The 20,193-nt window shown below is 51.9% G+C and overlaps 1 protein-coding gene across 1 annotated transcript in view; it reads right to left on the reverse strand.

Moving 5' to 3' along the window:
• Positions 1-723: 723 nt before the first annotated feature.
• The window catches only part of ADORA1 (adenosine A1 receptor), a 32,721-nt gene continuing 13,251 nt past the window's right edge, over positions 724-20,193 (reverse strand). Inside the window, exon 2 of the mRNA XM_060088466.1 lies at positions 724-2,344. Coding sequence (XP_059944449.1) covers positions 1,705-2,344 — 640 coding nt within the window. The 3' untranslated portion in view covers positions 724-1,704. The remainder of the gene's footprint in view (positions 2,345-20,193) is intronic.

Raw genomic sequence — 20,193 nt, forward strand, 5'->3', positions numbered from 1 at the left:
TGGTGATACAGTGTAGGGGCCTCTGTGACAATGAGCATCATCATGATGGGGGCGGCACTGCGTCACCATGAAGGGGGTGTTGAATGTGTCACCATGAGGGGGTCTCCACCTCTGACACCATGAGGAAGGTGCCAGTGGGAGGGGGCTCGCAGTGTCACGGGGTTTTTCCAGATTTTTTAGGATCTCCTTTCACATGCAGAGTTTGCTACCCTAAGAGGATAACTATAGGAACAGACACACCCTTCTTTGGAACCCTCCTTGATCCAAATGCCTCCAAGTCCCCCCTTCCTTCACCTCTCCCCACACCCCACCATTGCGTTTTCTGTGTTGAGGTTGTTTGTTGCCCTCAGACAGTGGTGGGGTACGTTCTCCATGAGGGTTCACAGTCTTTTATTAGTCAAGTGGCCCGCCCTGGGAGTCAGGGGATATCCCACCTCTGAGAGCAGGAAAGGGCCTGGAATCATGTCTGGAGTTGCTATTCACACTTAGAACCTGGCCCCTCATTCTTCTGTATAAGGAGCTTTGGGCTTGGCCAGGAGTGGACCCTTCCCCAAGGGTTTAGTCTAAAGGCCTAGACTCTGCAACAGAGCCTCAAAGCCCATGAACACTGTGCTAAGTGTCAGGGGTACTGAGGGTACCTAAATTCTGGTAAGACCTTCCTGCCCATACACCCAGGAGGGTAGTCTCCTCTGGCCTGACCACCCTGTCACACTTCATCCCAGCGTGACCACAGCAGCCCACTTTCCCTTCCTCATCCACTCCCCAGGCAGGCAGAATGCTCCCAAGAGCTGGCATGTCTGGGGTTCTCCTCTCCATCTGGCTCAGAAGCAACAGAGATGGGTGTCACCTAGGAGGGCACATGCCCATCACCGAGAGCTGGTGGCCCAGAGGACAGGCAGTTACACTCCAAGTCTCCTACATGGGAGGCTCAGGGCAAGAATTGAGGGCTCAACACTGTCTCCCAGTGGCTGTTTGAGGCCCACACCTACCATTCCACATTAGCTCCCGAGAGCTTGGAGCCCCCACTCAGGTCCAAGGGCTAGTGGAGAATAAAGCAAATACTGGAAATTATTTCTGGACTCGCTCTTTCGGCCTCTCCCAAGTATAACCCTGGAATCCCCAGGGCAAATAGAGCAGGCACCCTGGCATGCAGCATGGCCAGGAGCACAGGGTTCTGGGAGGTGGGGACTGAGGCTCCTTGCTTCCTGCCTGTCAGTGGCTCTGGCCACCTTCTGCTACAGAACAGGAGAGAAAACAAGGCCAGGACATCTAGTTTCTCTCCTTCCCTCCATCTTGGCGGGGATATTCTCCTCTCCTTAAACTTGGTCCCAGGGCTGCACCACTACCACCTAAGACAAGCAGACTCCCCTCCCTTCCCGCCATGGGAGCTGAGCTTGCCCTCCCGGCCCACAGGGCCCCGTGGCAGTCTCAGTGTCCCCAAGCCCCACTCAGCCTGATGTGCTGGGCTGCCTGTGGGCTGGTCAGGCAGGTGGGGAGGCTCAAGCCACTTTCCTCCTCCCCTCAGGGTACCTCGTTCTTTCCCCATGGACTGCCCTCCCAAAACTCCTCCAGGACCTCGAGGGGCAGGGCACTCCCAGCCCAAAGGCCAGTAGGGAAGAGTCAGGGAGACAAGGGAGACAGTAGGGAGGTGAGGACTGGGCTGAGATGCCCCAGGTGTGCGCAGCTGGGGGCAGGAGGTGGAGTCTAGTCATCGGGCCTCTCTTCTGGAGGGTCCTCCTCAATGGGGGGTGCAGGTTGGCAGCGGAAGTGGTCGTTCCAAATCTTAAGGAAGGTAACCCGAAACTTCTGGATGCGGAAGGCATAGACGATGGGATTCATGGCCGAGTTGCCATGTGTGAGGAAGATGGCGACGTACATGAGGAGCCTCGGCTTATGGCAGGTAGGGCAGAAGAGGGTGACGCAGTTCAGGACGTGGAGGGGCAGCCAGCTGAGGGCGAAGAGGAAGAGGATGAGGGCCAGCGACTTGGCGATCTTCAGCTCCTTCCCATAGTACTTCTGCGGGTCGCCAGAGGAGGCCGACACCTTCTTGTTGAGCTGCTTGCGGATCAAGTAGAAGACCTCCAGGTAGATGAGGACCATGAGCAGCAGTGGGGGCAGCACCCAGACAAAGAAGTTGAAGTAGACCATATACTCCATGCTGATGACCTTCTCAAACTGGCACTCGATCACGGGCTCACCTACACTGCCATTAGCCACCCAGGCCCGCTCCACTGCATTCAGGTTGTTCCAGCCGAACATAGGTGTCAAACCCACCACAAAGGAGAGAATCCAGCAGCCAACGATGGCCACCACAGCCCTTCGGGTAGTCACCACTGTCTTGTACCTGGGGGAGAGGAGGGCAGAGTATGAGGTCCCCTCCTCAGTTCACCCAGCCCCTGGGGGTCTCTAAGAGGAGGCCCCTGCTCAGCCAGGGCCCAGTGAGTGGGGAGGCACATGTCTTTGGCTAGAGAGTCAAGTCTTTGGGATCTAAAATTTAGGCCAGAACTTGCAATGCACTGGTTCATGTCTACTGCTGAGGGTGGGAGAAAACAGAGAAGAAAATAACAGATGAATTCCTTTAGGAGTTTCACTAAAATTACCAAAGTAAAGATTGCTCACATGTGCTTGGCGCACCCCCACTGGTGACCTTATCATTGCTTCGTGACAGTTCCCATGGGGTAGAAAAGCACCAGCAGAATGAGTGCCCATTTGACAGCTGAGAAAACTGAGGTTCAGAGTAGTCATGTGTTCTGCCCAAGACCACATGGAGGGTGGCAGCGCTGTGCTTCCTAACTGACCACAACAGCAAGGTGATTAACAAACCACCCCTCCCCCTGGGCCAGCTGACACACTATCATAAAAAGCCTTCCCCACCCCCTCCTTTTGGCTGTGTCCCATCTCTGCCAGTGCCCCCATCTCCCACCTCCATCCTTACCTCGCCTCCCCTTTCAGTCATGTACAGTGCTTATCTCCTGAGGGGTTGATCTCAAGAACCAGCTCTCCACCCCCAAGCTAATTGGGAATTATTCTCAGGAAAGAAAACTGATTTTCATTGAGGACTACATGCAAGGGACTCCGATTTATGCATGCATACATGGGTGTATCCATTCATTTTTGCATGCTTTCTGTGCCAGGCACTGGTCTCTGTGCTAGGAGTAAGATTAAGAATCCCTACCTCTATGCAGCTCACATTTTGGGTGAAGAAATAGATAACACAAAAGTAAGGAAATAAATAAACAAGACAACTAGAGGTGGTGATATGTCCTTTGAAGGAAATAAGCAGGACGATGTCAAGGGGCAGAGCTACCAACCTTTTTCATGCCATGACATACACAGATGATGAAAACATTTGGATGACACAGAAAATGGATGAGGCTGACCATGGGCCGTGACTCTTCCCCCACCCCTGCCCCCAGGGTTGAGGGGATGCCCCTCCGAGGAGGGGGGGCTCCCCACTTCCCTTTAAACCAATCCAGCCAGCAGCCAGCATGTCCTGTGCCCACACACTGGCCTTGGAGCTAGTGCCAAGGGCTGAGGCCCGCCCAGCTCTGTGCTGAGGAGCTGGCTCAGCCCAGCAGCTTGCCCAGTTGTTATTTTCCAATGTAGCTTCTGAGATGCATGGAGTGCCCTCCTGAGCATGTGAACGGCTACTGAGACCCACGGGTGTGAAGGCGGAGGCCTCCCTCTGACTACGTTTTTTTCTGTCCCGTGCCTGCGGAATCTGAGGCATTCTCCTTCACAGCAATGATTCTTAAGGTCCCTCTCACCCTGGACCAAAGCCTACTGCTCCTTGAAGGCTTTCCAGGAGTGGGAAGGGGAATGATGTGAGGGATGGGAGAAACTGGACCCCACCCCCACCCCATCTAGAAAGCAAGCACTAGATAAGCAACCTCGTTTCTAATCTCATCATTCCAGTGGGGAAACTGAGGCCCCTAGATGACTCCAGCACCTTAAGTGTGGTGCCCCATCCCCTACTCTGTAGTCATAGGGTCCTTGTGTCCCCAAAGCTCCAAGGGGCCTTGAAATCTGTCCAGTTTGCTTCTGCCTTCCTGAAGTTTTCTTAGATCTAATCCTTGCTCTCTTGCTGTAACTAAAGCCTATTTCCACCTCTTGAATCCCCAGCAGGATAGCCAGCCTGGTGCATACTTTGGAGTCAGAGATCCATATCTGGGCCCCAGGTCTGCAACTTACTAGGTCAGCTCTTCCCCTGTAAAGTGAGACTGTGGGACCCACTTCAGATGAGCTAACATATGTGAAATGCTCTGTAAGCACGCCACCAACATTCCTGTGCCTGAGCTCCTAATCCTCCAAGCCCCTGAAAACACACGCACCTGAGAAACCCTGCTATCTCTAGATGCTCAGCAAACACAGCCTAATGGCTCTGTAAACATCTGGCTCAAGGTTTGTTTCTGATGAGCTTAAAGTGCTTCCCACATGTCCTATAGTGAAAGAAGCTCTGGGCAAGTCCATGGGGTGAGACTAAAGGAGTGCAGGTCATTCTATCAACAGAGAAAAAAAGGCTAAGGTACTCTGCTACAGCTGTCACAGGCAGGGGGCAGGTCCCCGTGGGGAGCCTCAGCAGAGCCCAATGGAGCTGCAGCTGCAGAAGGAAGGATGTAGGCCAGGCACCCCCTATCACAGCCCATCACAGCTATGATTTACATCATATTGATCTTTTACAAAGCCCTTTTACATTCATGTCCCAGGTAATCCCCGTAACCACCCTGTGAGGGGAGTACAGCGCAGAATGGAATCCCCATTTTACAGATTAGGAACTCGAGGTCCAGAAATGGGCAACGACTTGCCCACATCTCCTGACTCCAAGACCAGCTCTCCTCAGGGCACCAGGCTGACTGTGGGTTGTTTAGATGTGGATGACTGGCAGATTGGGAACATCCCTTTCCTACAAGCTTTAAAATGGGAATGGCTAGACCCTATTCAAAGATGGTACCACCCAGAGAAAGGGGGGTAGACAAGGTGACCTCTGGTATTGCCGTCCAGCCTGAGGACTAGGGGAGGAGGTATCTCGCCCAGGACCCACATCTGGGCAGTGATGACCCTCCAAGAGAGGAGGTGAATTCTGACAGTGTCCCAGGTGACAAGAGGAGGAGGTAACTTCTAGCTAGAGAGGTGCCCGCCTTTTCTCTTCCCCTCACCCTTCCCAACTGCCTGGAGCCCCAGGGTTAAAGCTTTCCTGGGGCTCCTCCGGGCCAGGTCCCAGCAGACCTTGCAGCTTAGGGTATCAGTTCTCATCTGTTTTTCTTGCTATTTTCTCCGTGGTGGGAAAGGGCAGGACCCAGGACCTTGGCTGAGGTAGGGCAGGCTCTCACAGGCAGGGCTGCCTCTCAGAGCTGGGAGAAAAGCTTACCTCTCCCTACACGTGGGAAAGAGAAGCAGAGGCTGCAAGTCCTAGGGTGCACGTGGGGTGGGGCGTGCTGAATGCGCCACAAACACTTGTCCCACCAAGTCATGGTCCAAGGCCTCATAACCCCCAACTTTATAGACAGCCCTGTGAGAGCTAGCCAGAGAGATGGCTGCCCTCAGGAGTGTGCAGTCTCAGACAGACAAAGGGGAAGCAACAGAATGGAGGCACTGGAACACCAAGTGGAGCCCTGTCCACAGGCAAGCAGGGCAGGCAGCTCCTTAAAGATGTCGTTGAAGAAACCAGGGAGGGCCCTGCCCCCTCCTGTAGCTCCCACATAGTGCATAAATAAAACGCCCCATTGGTGAGATGTTCCTTTGGGTTAAGAATCGCCCTCTCTGTGTGTTATTTTTAAAGCCAAGATAACACTGACTCCATAGTATGAATTACTTTATTTGTCAGTATCTTCTTATTGATGATGAGAAAAATGAAAAAACTGGGTACCTAGAGTAGTTGGGGTGGCAGAGACTCCAAGAGGAAAAGGGAGAGCTTAAGGAAAGAGGCAGAAGAGTCTCCTGTTGCCAAGAGCTGGCCTAGCTGAACAGACAAGTATTTCATAATATAGCTGCTGCAAGAATAAGTGAGTGTGGTTTAGAGGTCAAAGTTAGGGAAGGAGGGCTACGAATCCTGTACCCAAATAGGGCAAGGCAGAGGAAGCCTCTGCTACTCCCCTGGACACCCTGGCAGGGCTGCCATAGGAGAGGAGGAGGTCCTGGAGGCTAAGGGAGGGGGGATGTTCAAAAATAATAGTTAACTGATGGACAGTAATAATAACAATGCTAATAAAAGCTAACATTTATTGATGCTTTTCATGTGCTGGCACCCACTTAATAGACAGCCCTGTGACTTAGGCATTATTATGATGATTATTCTCATTTTCTAATCGCAGTTACTGAGATTCAGATTATGAAGCATGTCCGAGGTCACTCAGGGAGTAAGGGGTAGAGATGGAATTTCTAAGACTGAGATTTGTCCTAGTCCAAAGCCCACGAAGGACCTCAGCTCTGCCGCTTTGGGAAGATGGAGGACAAGGGGGGCTCAGAGGGTGGAGGTCCAGGACAGAAGGAGGGAGTCATGGTGGACCCCCGCTGCTTCAGGTAACCCCCTGGACTGGGCAGCTCTGAAGATGGCAGCAGGCCTGCCTGGGGGCCTCCCTCCCGCCTCCAAGTTCAACCTCTTTGTAGCCCTCAGACTGGTCTGTTCATGATCTGCTCAGCTGTTTAGTCGTCAGTGCCGGGGCAAGTAGGCAGCTGAGGCACCCTCCCTTTTCATTCATTAAACAGATATTCACGGAGGGCTTTTAGGTGCCAGGTTACAAGTGCCGGGTTCGGGGATATCGAAGAGAACAGGCTTTCAGGAAAGTAACATTCTAGAGGCAGGGGATAAACCAATAAACAGATCGTTTGAGACGTACCAAGGGAAATAAATAGGACACCCTGAGAGCGAGTGGCTGGGCATGGAGTGCTGCTGACTTAGGTTTTGTACGTGCTCAGGACAGCCTCTCTGGGGAGGAGACACTGAGCCGAGAGAGACATGATCACCAAGGGCAGCCAGGCATGAGGTACCAGCAGGCAAAGTCCTGAGGCCCGAGTGGCTCAGGGAGCAGCTAGTGGGGGCTTCCCGAGAGTGAAGGCAAGGGCCAGGGCGGGGCAGTCACAGATGTGGTCTGGGACGGCCACCTGGGCTGGGCAGGTCACACAAAAGGTTCCAAGGTTTTATTCTTGGGCAGGGAAAGCCATTGTAAGCAAAGGAGTAATATCCAGTTTCTGTTTTTAAAAGATACTTCGGGCTGCGGTGTGGAGAGTGTGTTGTGTGCAGCAGGGAAAGCAAGAACACGACGGGGAGCGTATTTCAGCCATCCAGGCAAGAGGCGAGGTGGTGAGCTCTCGTGGGTGGCAGTGGGGAGTGGGGAGGAGTGAGTGCCTGGCTGTCAGATGTGTTTGGGAACAGAGCCAACAGGACCTGTTGCTGAGTTTGGATGTCCAGGTGAGAGAAAGCATCATCAGGATGACTCTCATGTTTTGATCCCGTCCACTGAAGGGAGGATGGGGCCATTCCCTGACCCTGACCCTGACCCCTCTCTGGCCAGGGGCCCTTCCCCTACTGCCAATCCTGTTGCACTCACTCAGGAAGTCCAGACCCCACTGCTGGACACTTCTTTGTGTGCACCTCCCACCTGGGGCCTTTGCACTTCCTGCTCACCTCCCTGAGAGGGCTGGGAAGGCTCCTTCCCCCACATCCAGATCTCAGCTTAGATGTCACCTCCTCAGAGGAGATTCCCTGACCACCCTGCAAAAGAAGCCCGTCACTCTGTAGCCTTCTGCCGTTTTTAATTCTCTTGATAGAGCTTATCACTTCTTGACTCTCTGAATCCATTCATCTACCCCCACGACTGCTTCCTCTCTCGATTAGATATAGATATAAATACATAGGTGTTTAGGAATTTATTATCTATTTCTCTCCAGTGGAATGTAACTCCATTAGGACAGAGATTCATTTTGCAATTTCACCAACTGCGTTCCCAGTACCTAGAAAAGTGCTCAATAATTATTTGTTGAATGAATGAGTAACTAGACGTAAAAATGGATACATGAATCCATATATCCATTTATTCAAACACTTATGATTTATTCAATGGCAAATACATTTTATTCAATGATAAATAAATAAATGATAAATAAATAAAAATGATAAATTAAAAAAACTATTCAATCATTCATGATTAATTGAGGACCTACCATGTGAGTACGTCAGGGAACCACAGATAAGGATTAAATGGTAGGTGCTCAGTTAGAGACAGTCAGATTAGAAAGGCATAGCTGAAGTCTTAGAAGCAATTACAGTGCCCTGGATGAAAAAAATCTTTCCCCTGGGCATGCGGCTGGGTAGGGGAATGGAGCATGTCTGCCTCTTTCTGCAACGTGCAGTTTGGATAGTCTGGGACCGAATCCTCCATCTTCCCTTCCCACTTTCTTGCTTGTGAGAAGGAGCGATATTCCACAGCTCTGGTGACCTCCTTCCCTACCTCCCTCCTTATCATTGATCTCAGCTAGCTGTAACTGGAAACTTGGATCTCAAGACCAGGGAAGTAAGGCTTTAGGACTATAAACCACTTCCTTCAGAGAAATTCTCCCTCTCAAAGGAAACAGGAAACCGGATACAATCAAAGGCACTGAGCGTACTCCAGGGGCCAAATATTTAACATTAACATTCCCCGGGGGAGTCTGGATCAGGGACCCTGGGGAGGGACTTGGATGTCTGGGTCCTAATAATCCTGCCTTGAATCTTGCTTGCTTCAGGACCTGTGGCATCACCCACCAACTCTAAATATCAGTGTCACTGATCCCCAAAAGGGGGATCCATTGGACACCCTCAAGGCGAGTTTGCAGAGCTATAGAGAGCGGGCCCAGACACTGAACTCCTTGAAAGAACAGAGCTGGATAAATTAGTTAGGCTAGTAGTGTAATGGGCCTTGGAAATAACTCCTGGTCACGTTCTGAGGACAAACAACTCAACAGCCTGGTGGGAAAAACAATTATGTCTACGTATGTGACCCAGTAGCGTCCTCTATTCTGAACGTCCTCTATTCTCCCTGCTTCAGATTCAGAGCCCCTTCCTTGAATCTGGGAGTGAGCAGAAAAAACATAGCCCCCGACCTAAAGGAATTCTCCATCTGATGGGGAAGGTATAGCTCCTGAGCAGAGGGAGTGCCCAGTCTGATGGGAGAGCAGCCCAGGCTAAATAAAACATACAAGGCGCCAAAGTTCCTGGCGTCAACCCCAGACTCTAAGGTGGCACAGGTAACTGACATCGCAAGTTCTACCTCAGGCCTGTGTGCCTGTGACAAAGCCCCTCTCCTCTCTGGTTGCATCCTCTCATCCTTACAAAGAGGGGCTGGGATTTGTTCAGTGCACCTGATCCAGAGGAGGCTGCAGGGGGTAGTGTAGGGAGGGAGGTTCTCAGGTTTGGGGAAGGCATATTTTCAAAGTATACTTGCCTACAATCCCCAACCCTTTCCCGCAGTCCGGGGCATATCAGGATGTCCCCACACAGGCACTGGGAGGCCCAGGGACTGCACTTTGACACAATCCCCTATCGGTAATTTTGAGATGCAGCCACCTCCGCCCCGGCCCCAGTCCTCTAACTCCTGAGACCGGTGCAGCCTCACATCCGAGTGACAGGGTGGTCTTCAGGGAGGAGGGTGCCTGACCTGAACTGTAAACTCAGGACAACTGGACCCAGACCTCAGCATTCCTGGCCATTTCCTGCTCTGAGATTTGATTCTCTCCAGCTCTTGGGGGTAAGGCCAGGATGGTGAAAGTACCAAGGCCAAATTACCCCACCTGCTGTGGGAGACTTTCTTTTTTTTTCTTTTTTTTTTGCGGTACGCGGGCCTCTCACTGTTGTGGCCTCTCCCGTTGCAGAGCACAGGCTCCGGACGCACAGGCCCAGCAGCCATGGCCCACGGGCCCAGCCGCTCCACGGCATGTGGGATCCTCCCGGACCGGGGCACGAACCCGTGTCCCCTGCATCGGCAGGCGGACTCTCAACCACTGCCCCACCAGGGAAGCCCTGTGGGAGACTTTCTGACTCATTCGGCAGTATGGTAAAAAATTATCCTGTCTGCATATGGATTTAATGACCTATGAGTGGCTGGCGCAGTGAGGCCTTACTGGGATGACCGCTGTGGTAAAGGGGGTCAAATCTCTTTTCCAACTAAGTGGAAAGACCTGACATTATAGGAAAAGGGAACTGATTGAATCATTCCCCACCAGCCCCTCTGGTCTTTGCAGACAACGGTCCCTTTTAAGAGGTGGCAGGGAATCCTGCAGCCTGGCTGGCACATCAAGAGGGTGAGGGCAGGAGGGAGCTGGAAATGTGCAGAGCTCCCCAGGCTTGAGAGAGCAGGGGGCCCACACTGCCCATCAAGGTGCCTGCAAGGACAGCAAGGACATGAGGACCCCCAAAGCAGGGCAGTCCTCCCTTGGAGCACCTCACTGTGGTGGGAACCAGGAGACCTCGGTTCTGGTCCAGGCTTTGTTGGGAGGGAATGAGCTGGCCTTGGGTGAAACTCCTCTCCTTTGGGGGCATCTCTATCCTCATCTGGATAACGTAGGACTGAATGAGATGTTTCCCAAGCTCTGGCAGGTCCAGTTCCCCTCTTCTGAAATGTGTCAGATCATCTTATACAAAGAGGTGAGCTGGGCACCAGTGGAGGGAAGGAACACCGAAAACCAGTTTGGGGATGGGGAGCCCTGGGGCCGTAGTTGAGAGGCACACACAACTCCCCAGAAGGGAGTCCCCCCGCTAAGGATTTCATGCTCCAGCTATGTGCCCCGTGGAGAGGAAGATGGGGAGCAACATGGAATGGAAAGAGAAATAAATATTTGTTGTGAGTGAATGAATGAAGGAATGAATGAAGAGTGCTGCAGAGCCAGATCTGAGTTCAAGCTGTGGCCCTACCAGTTAACAGCTTGTGGCCTCAACCAAGTAAAGATTCCTTGAGCCTTGCTTTTGTCCTCAGCATAATGGCACAAGAAGACTTGCTTGGCAGGCTCACTGTGACCATGAGGCCCCTCTGTGAATAGTGGCAACTGGTGCCTACTGTTATAACCACGCCTCTCCCAAGGATGTCCCCGACTCCCCCAGAAAATACAGTCAGCTCCTGAAGAGATACAAAACAGGTGGCAGTGACACAGACAAAAAGTTATTTGGTTCACTTTGGAAAGACTGGTCACGTGGCTTTAGTATCTATTGTGCACTCAGCTCTCCTACCTAACTCAACCTTGGTACAGAATGAGTCTGTGTTCCCTGATCTGTCTGCCTAGCATCTGAGTCTTGGGTGGGGAGCAGGTAGGGATGTGGGAGCTTGCTGAGCCCAGCACAAACCCCACACAGGGCCCTGGAGAAGCCACACTTCCTGGCTAAGCGCAGTGAAGCTCTCCTGAGTGAGTGGCCAGTGTAGAGACTGGAGACGGGGGAGGCAGACTCAGGGGGAGCTCATGATGCCCCTCCTTCCCCCTCCCTTCTGCATATCTCCTGGCCTATCTGGAATCACAGAGTACTCAACATCTGCCTGAAGGCCTGTTTCCCTCAAGGGACCATGATCCAACTCTGGCCAGAGAGACAATATACAGATTCCAGAGCAGCCCAAAGGCAGTGGTCCACTGAGAGCCAGACAGCAGACCCAGTGCCCTAGTGCCCAGAGCCTGGAGTCACAGGGGCTGGCCTGGGGGACAGGGATGCTCGCCCTGAGGAGGCAACTGCTCTCATAGGGCTTGGGTTCTTTCTCTGCTTTAGCTGCCTGGGCCTTCAGGACTCCCTAAAGTCCATAGCATCTAGCCCTCTATTCTAGAAAAGATGCCACAGATGGCAGGATGTGGGAGGACAGAGAGGACAGGGAGACTTTTGTCCTGTTTCCAAAGAAAGATCCCACCTTCACCCTCAGGCCTCCCTCCATTTCACTGCTTGTACTTTTACATCAGAAGGTCTTACCCAGGGGCTTCCCTGGTGGCGCAGTGGTTAGGAGTCCGCCTGCCGATGCAGGGACAGGGGTTCGTGCCCCGGTCCGGGAGGATCCCACATGCCGCGGAACGGCTGGGCCCGTGAGCCATGGCCGCTGAGCCTGTGCGTCCGGAGCCTGTGCTCCGCAACGGGAGAGGCCACAACAGTGAGAGGCCCACGTACCACAAAAAAAAAGAGAAAGAAAGTCCTACCCAGGATCTAACTTCAGTCCCTCTTGCTGCACCACCACCCAAGACAGTCCTGCTCTTGGGACCTGGAAGAAGTTGCAGTCATATTCTCCCAGGTCCTGGACTTTCTCCCCACTTCACATCCAGGTTGGTGGAATTTGGAGCCCAGATAACAGTGGTAAGAACCCCAGCACCCAGCAGTTTCCCATCATCCCTCCCTGGTGCCTCTTGTTGCTTTCTTTGTCTTACGTCCCAACACATGCCTATTCACTGAGCCCCACAGTGTGCAGGAACATTTACATGAAGCTGCAGGCCAGGCCCAATCTAGGAACCAGTGCAGCCACTCAGGCAGCAGCACGCAGCAGAGTTTCGCAACAGCTATCAGCCCTGTGGAGCCCTGCCCCGCTCTGCCCCTCAACGCCCTGCATGTGCTCCAGGTTTTCCTCCTCTTTTCTGCCCCAGCCCCAGAGATGGGCTGGGGATAAGGAGGATCCTGATGCAGTGGAAGGTGGGGAAGCACCCAGTCTTGCCCAGGTAGATACAGGCTGGGCACAGAGTCCCCTGCCCAGGACAGCATGCAGCAGGATCCCCTGAATCAAGGTGGGAGCTGATGCCCTCCTCTTCCCCATGTGGGACAATCAGTAAAATTATGTGTTTCCTCCCTGAGCATATAACTGCAAGTCCCCCGAGAGCAGGAGTCAGGTCTGGTTCAATGTTGTATTCCTAGCACCCACTATGGTATCTGGTACATAGTAAGGCACACAATAATATTTTTAGAAAGGAAAATAGATTCATATAAAATGCTCAATTAAAACCAGAGAAGGCGGAAAAGAGAAGGTAGGGGAGAAACAAACAACAGACCCAGTGAATAGAAAAGTTACCAACATGGTAAACATTAATCCAATGATATCAATAACCACTTTAAATGTGAATAAAGTAGGAAGGAGGGTAAGAGGAAGCCACTTTGAAGCTTTTTGCTTCTCTCCACAACATCCCTCCTGGCAGGTAGAAGACCCTGCACCCAGCCCACCCAGATGAGGGACCTTCCATAGAATCCTTGAGATTTCCATTCCAAGTTTCTGTCCCAGTCACCCAGTGACTTTCCATTATAAGTCATCCAGCTCAATACATTAAGCCACTTAATTAGGTGGTTCTAACTACAAGACCAGCCCTTCCCCTCACAGCTGTCCCTGGGTGGAAGTAGGGAACAGTCTGTTCTCAGGGAGCTGCCCTACACCCCTGTGATTTGCGCCAGGATAATGGAGCAGCATGGAGCCGCTGGCAGCATCCCAGAGCAGGGGCCTGGCAAGGCAGCTTCTCTGAGCATTGATCAATGATCATATTTTCAGTCCCTTCTGCCACTCTGCAAAGCCCAAGAAATCACTCACATCCCGCCATGACCCTCGCTGCGGGAATCTCACATTATGATGTATGTGGGAGAGGAGGAAGCTTATTATATCGAAGCCTTTCTTTTCCATCCACCATTCACAAAAATTTCAAAGTGCTGTGCTCAGAGCCACAAAAAAGAAAATGCAGATCGCTGACAATAATGGGCCTTGGGGACTCAACCGGGCAAGAATCAGGTAGGACAGGCACTGCAGGCACAGGGTGGGGACACCAAAGTGGTGTCCCTCACCCAGCTGATATGAATACCAACAATATGGGCCAATTGGAAGGTCCAACTCTAGGGTGCCCAACTTTCAAATCCCACAAAGGCCTGACCACCCAAAACTCTCCCTCCCTGACCTCCATAGTTGGTACCCACTATCTCCAACAGAGTTACACCAGTGGGACAAGGAAGCAAAAGGCTCAAGATAACAAAACACTGGCAGGCGTGTGACAGGCGTTAGAGGGCCTGGGTTCTAATCAGACTCAAACTTGTGTTCGCAGGTTACATCACCTTTCAGAATCTTAGCTTCCTCATCTAAAATGGAGCTGATATCTGCCTAGCCCACCTCCCAGCGTTCCTATAGTAACCACTTGGCATTGAGCTTTACATACAGTCTCTCCTTTCCTCTTTCCACAATCATCTTAGGAGGAAGGCAGCGTCTCCACAGATGAGAAGACTGGGTAACTCCCTCAGGGTCACAGAGCTGGTGGTCAGAATTGGAACTGCAACTCAGGTCAGCTGCCTCCCAAACCAGGGTTTTGTGTTTCACACAATAATATCCCCATGAGGCTTGAGGACTTTGAGAATAAGGACTATCGTCTTATGTTCCCCAGTATCCCCTATCGTCCAAGCTTCTCAGACTGCAGTGTGGGTGAGAAGCAAGGCCCAATGGCATTCAGCCTAACGCTGGCCCAGAAGTAACCCTCCCCACCCTTGTTTGGGGAGAAGCCTGTCTGAGGAGCCCAGAAAAAGGAAAGGCATTGTTTTGGACCCTGCAGGAAACAGGAATTCAAATCCCTGCCAGGTCCCTTGCAAACCACCTGTGTGACTTGTTTCTGTTAATGGACAGCCACCTCCACCATATGGAGAGAGGAAAGGCAGGGAGCCAGGGTGGGAGAAGGGAAGGCAAGAGGCTCCCCACCACAGCGAAATGATAGTGGGGCACACAGCTCTCCTCACAAAGCATTTCAGCTTGCCTGATAGACAGGGCAGATTTTGTTGTTGCCATTTTACAGAGGCCCAAGAAGGTTCAGTGAGTGCCCAAGGCCATAGCTTGGCTGATTAGTGTCTGAGCTGAGACTGAACCCAGGTTCCTCTGAACCTGGCCCAGTGCTCTTTGAGGGATGCATGCTACCTGTGGGTGGCAGAGAAGGTCTCCTGGAATTCCTCACAACACTCAGCCCTAGGATCCAGCCCAGGGTCGGCTGGGCTGCCTCTCTAGCCCACCTCCTCCATTCTCACTTCCATGGACCTCATGGGATTATTTCTGCTGCCGTGATGTTAGCAACACCTCCTGATTTAGCTTCCCTGCACTTGTGATCGAGGTAGCTGTGCAAATGAGCACATGCAGGCCCTAGAACCTGAGAGAAAGCAGGCAGGGCCTAAAGGAAACCAGATGGCAGGTCAGGCCAGGCCTGTGCCCACTAGCAGCCTCTGTCCCAGAAGTCTCAGCCCTCTTAGCTCGGCCTGTGCCAATTTCTCTTAACTGCAAAATCTTGTGTTCTGCCTCCATCTTAGCCTAGAGGCTCTCTGAGGACAGGGGCTGTGGTTCCCCACAGTCTGGAAATCCCTGAGGGGAGTGGCTGGGTTAGTGGGTATATCACAAGCAGCATTCACCTTGGTATCTGGCAAGCTGGTTCAAATCCCAGTTTTGCTAATTACTAGCTAGATAACTATTTTCCAGTTCCTTTACCTCCCTGGGTCTCCTATTTCTTTATTTGTAAAAATGGTGTTGATACCAGCCTTGCAAGGCTAAATAAAATTAAATATGCTACCAAAGAAGGCACTCATCACTGTCCCTGACATTGAGGGGACACTCAGCATGCAGGCACTCCCTCTGCCCCAAGACCACATGTCTCCTTCCTCAGGATCCTCTCATGTCAGGCAGCCCCTGGACTCATGGAGGAGCTTGAAGCAGAGAGGGAGGTGCCCCAGGCACTGGACCCAGAACAGTGACAGGGCACACCTCACCTGTGTATATGGCTCTATGCACCTCCGAGCCGTGCCACGGCCACTCCCCCAGGTGGAGCTCACCAACAGTAGGCCGTGGCATGCATGTAAAGGAACCTCTCAAGCCACAGTGGAGGGTCGCTGTGTTAACTGTCCGCCCCAACCACGACAGAGACCGAGAGACACACGTGTGCATGCTGCTATCCATCCAGCGTCTTCCCTCCCATGAAACAGCAGGAAAGGGGAAGAACAAGCCCCTGTGATACTGGAGAGAGACGGTGGGTTTACATTACTTTCACATGTAATCCCCTCAACAATCCAATGAGGAAGATGTCATTATTTCCATTTTACACATGTAAAACAGGCTCAGAGAGTTTGGGCAAGATCACAGAACAAGTAAGTAGCAGAGTCAGGACTGGGAGACCAACATTGCCAGCCTGACGCCTAAGGCACTCAGAGTTCTGTGCGTCTCAGCATCGCTTCTTTCCTTAGACTCAGCACACACACTGCGTGCTGGATCCTTGCAGCAACCCTGAGAAGTCAGGCAGGGACCGTGAGTCCCCTTTGCTGAAGAAGATGCAGCGCCGGAGAAGTGAGGTGGCTTGTCCAAATGGGTACAGCGGCAGACTGAGTTGCAGCCTCTGAGTTCCCGGCTCCGGGTCTCTCTCTGTACTGGGTGAATTGGGGGATCAAGTCTCCCTGGTTTGGGAGGGGGTTCCTCTGTCCTTGATTCTCCTCCCAAGTGTTTCCCTTGAACATTTTTTTCTTCAAACCTTGACAGTAGACCGAGCTCAGACTCAGGCCATGTTCTGACAGGAAGACTGCGGCCTAGAGAATGGCCCCTCCTTGCCTGTGTGGACTTCAGCAGTGGGAGGTGACAACCGCTCCTGTGCAGACCCCTTGAGGCCCTGGAGCTGCGCGTCATGGAGGAGTTAAAGCCCAGCAGTCGCCCGCACATCCAGTCACTGTGAGTTCCCTCCCCACCAGGCCCAAGGCGCCCGCCCACCTCGTGTGGTCAGGGAGTTGCTGGTGTGGAGCCTCCACTCCACTGAGTACTGGAGATGCACAACCGTCTCCCAGCAGCCAGGAGAGCTGTTTACAGCTCGAGCAGGTGGTAGACAGTGTGGCGCGACACCCGAGGGGGGAGAGGGAAGAGGTTTTCTCTTTAAACATCGGCTCCAAAGACAAACTCAGCCCCTCTGCCAGACGTGCGGCAGCACCCACTTCCTGATCCTCCTCACTTCCCGGTGGCAGTTGTGTCTGTCTCTCGAGTCTCTGCTCCACGCATGTACCCATAGGCCGGCAGCCAACATTAGCTCCTTCTGCCACCTCAGTGCCAGGCAGTCAGGCCAGCTCTTGGGCGGTACTCTGCAGGCCAGAGGACAGCTTGAGGTGGGGGTTTGGGAGCCTCCACACACACACCCAGAACCAACTCATCCCTGAACAATGCAGCCATTTTCCTCTTCTGAGAGCACTCCTTTATAGACAACTCTCTGCAATAGGGATAAGGAATTGTGCCCATTCTATAGGTGTGGAAACTGAGACCCAAAGACGTAAGTGATTTACCCAAAATCACCCAGCAGTAAGGGTGGAGTCAAGACTCAAATGCAGGTCTTTTCATTCATCCATTCAATTGTTCATTCAACAATTCCAGTTACACTTAGATGTTGTGTGACTAATAATAAGTTGTTTAATCTCTCTGAGCCTCAGCTTCCTCAGAAAATGTGGAAAATAGGAAAATATTATTACTATTATACTATTAGTGCCTCTTCATAAAATTGTACAAGGATTTAAATAAGAGAATCCATATAAAGTATTTAGTAAAGGCCTAGCAAATATTAGGTGTTCAAGAGTCACTTGCTACTATTACCATTCATTTATTGGTCAGGCATTGGATACCAAAAAATGGGCAGAAACTATGCTGGACACTGTGAAGGAGAGTTGAAGAGGCTTGGACCCCACCCTCACAGGCCAGTGAAGGTTACCTCGGTGCAATCTGACAAGGGCTGTGTTACCGGGGAGCATAGGGAGCTGTAAACACACCAAAACAAGGAAGGCTTCCGGGAGGAGGTGTCATCTGAGTTGACTATTAAAGAATGAGTAGGAATTAGAAAAGAAAAGGGAACAGATTTCTGAGGGGTGTGTGTGTGTGTGTGTGTGTGTGTGTGTGTGTGTGTGTGTGTGTGTTTAAGACATGGTCTTAGATGTTAAACATCCTTCTTTCATCCTTCTCCTCAACTCCAAGGCCTGGACAGGTTAAGATGTAACTGGCTAGGAGGCAGGGAAGGTGAGTTTTGAGCACAGGTAAAAGGTGGGGTGGGGTTGAGCATCCTAGGCTAGGGGAGTAACCTTGGCCCTGTGTGCTTGTGTGTGTGGGCCAGGCCTGCTCAGGCCTCCTGCTGCATGGCAGCTGGTAAATTGTCAGTCTTGCCCAAGAGACTGTGGGTCTGTGCCATTGAGGGCAGGACTTGTGTTGTCAGAAAACATTTCTTAACTTGAACATATAAACTGTGTTCCTACGTCCAGGAAGATTAATGGTGGCGGTAGGGCACGAGGATTGGGTGGGGCACAAACAGGAAAGAGATTAGCCTTGTTGGGACTCTTCCCTAGGCCTTGAATTAGGGATTGGGATGGGCGGGGGCAGGGGTGAGCAAGCAGAATTGAATGAAAGGTCTGGAAACCCAGGATATAATTTTTTTTTTTTTTTTTTTTTGCCGTGCGCGGGCCTCTCACTGTTGTGGCCACTCCCGTTGCGGAGCACAGGCTCCGGATGCACAGGCTCAGCAGCCATGACTCACGGGCCCAGCCGCTCCGTGGCATGTGGGATCTTCCCAGACCGGGGCACGAACCCGTGTCCCCTGCATCGGCAGGCGGACTCTCAACCACTGCGCCACCAGGGAAGCCCCAGGATATAATTTTTTGACCTTTAAAAATAAAAAGCTATAGCTCCGTACCCACACACACACACACACACCCCACTAAGAGCCTGAAGCCACCGTGGCCTCCTGTCATGATTACAGGTGATGATGGCAGAGGGAAGGCGTCATGCCTTCACACCCCTCTCTGGCTTGCTGGCTGCTCCCAGACTGTCAGCCCCTGAGCCTGACACAGCCACTGAGTGGTTTCTGCGTCTCTCCCCAGCCCTTGCTGGGCCATCTGAGAATGGCAGACCCAGGAGCCCATAATGTGGGGTAGGGGGTGTTGTATTTACTCTGCAGAGGATGGGCCACCATGGCAGGTGTGTCTGGTGAGCACAGCGAGTCCCGAAACACACTGAATGTCTTCCTCCCCAGAGAGGATTTACGGAGCTGCCAGCCCCCAGCGGAGCCCTTGCTTCGGCTCCCTCAGAGGCCAACCGTCCAGGAAGGGCTGGACGAGGCCTTGGGAAGACAAGCAGAGCTTAGAAGGGACTATTCACACCCTTTCCTCATAGAAACAGGAGCACGGGGACCAACAGGAGTTGAGCTGGGGGTCAGGAGGCCAGAATACTACCCCGTAACTTGCCAGGTAAGCTTGAGCGAGACCCTTTACTCCTCTCATCTCCTGGGGAGGTTTTAATGAAATAACTCTTCATTCTCCAGTACCTGCGTTTGCCCTCTGTGGGTGAATGTAAAATATCCAACTAACTTCTTCTCTACCTGGCTACTCAATCTACCCCACTAAGGCTTCCTTCCCCCCACAGACACTGATTCAGCCACCTACTAAGTGCCAGCCAGGCATGTGTTGTTAGGTACTGAAATACAATGAGCGAGGCAAGTGGTATGTGAGAACCAAGTTTGGATTATTTAACAATAGTAACAGCCCCCATTTACTGAGTGCCTACTGTGTGCCAGCCCCTTAATGTATCTCATCCCTAAGCCTCATTACAACCTTTAGAGGAAGTTTTAAGAAGCCTGTTTTGCAGAAGAGGAAATGGAAGCTCAGAAAGGTTAGGCAACTACTCCAAGATGACACAGTTCCAAGTACCTGAACTTTCTGTCTGGGGAGACGGCTCTTCCCCTTTCATTCGACTCGTGTACCTCCATAAAGCAGGGGGAGAGAGATGTGTCTCTGAAAAGGTGATCATTAAAAATATCTGGGGTAAAATAAGTCATGGGAATGTAATATACAGCATAGGGAATATAGTCAATAATAGTGTAATAACTTTGTATGGTGACAGACAATAACCAGACTTATCCTGGTGATTATTTCGTAATGTATAAAAATATGAAAACACTATGTTGTACAACTGAAACTAATATTGTAAGTCAATTATACCTCAAGAAAAAAATGAAAAAAAAATCTGGGGTAGAGGGGCTTTTTTTCAACAGACCTTTCCCTCTGGTGCCCGCAAGAGAATCCCCGCCTGGTACATTCCATTCCAGCTGGGTGGGTGTGCATCAGAGCTCTTGGTTCCGTTGGGCTAGAACAAAAGGGCTAAGAAGTAGCTCTTGCTCTGCTGTAGTCTCGGCCCCTGCTCTCCCGGGGTGGGAAGCAGAGGATTGGAAGCCTGTGGACTCTGAGAGCAGGCTGCATGGTGA

Source organism: Mesoplodon densirostris, chromosome 2, assembly GCF_025265405.1.
Source record: "Mesoplodon densirostris isolate mMesDen1 chromosome 2, mMesDen1 primary haplotype, whole genome shotgun sequence".
In the NCBI taxonomy this organism is placed as follows: domain Eukaryota; kingdom Metazoa; phylum Chordata; class Mammalia; order Artiodactyla; family Ziphiidae; genus Mesoplodon; species Mesoplodon densirostris.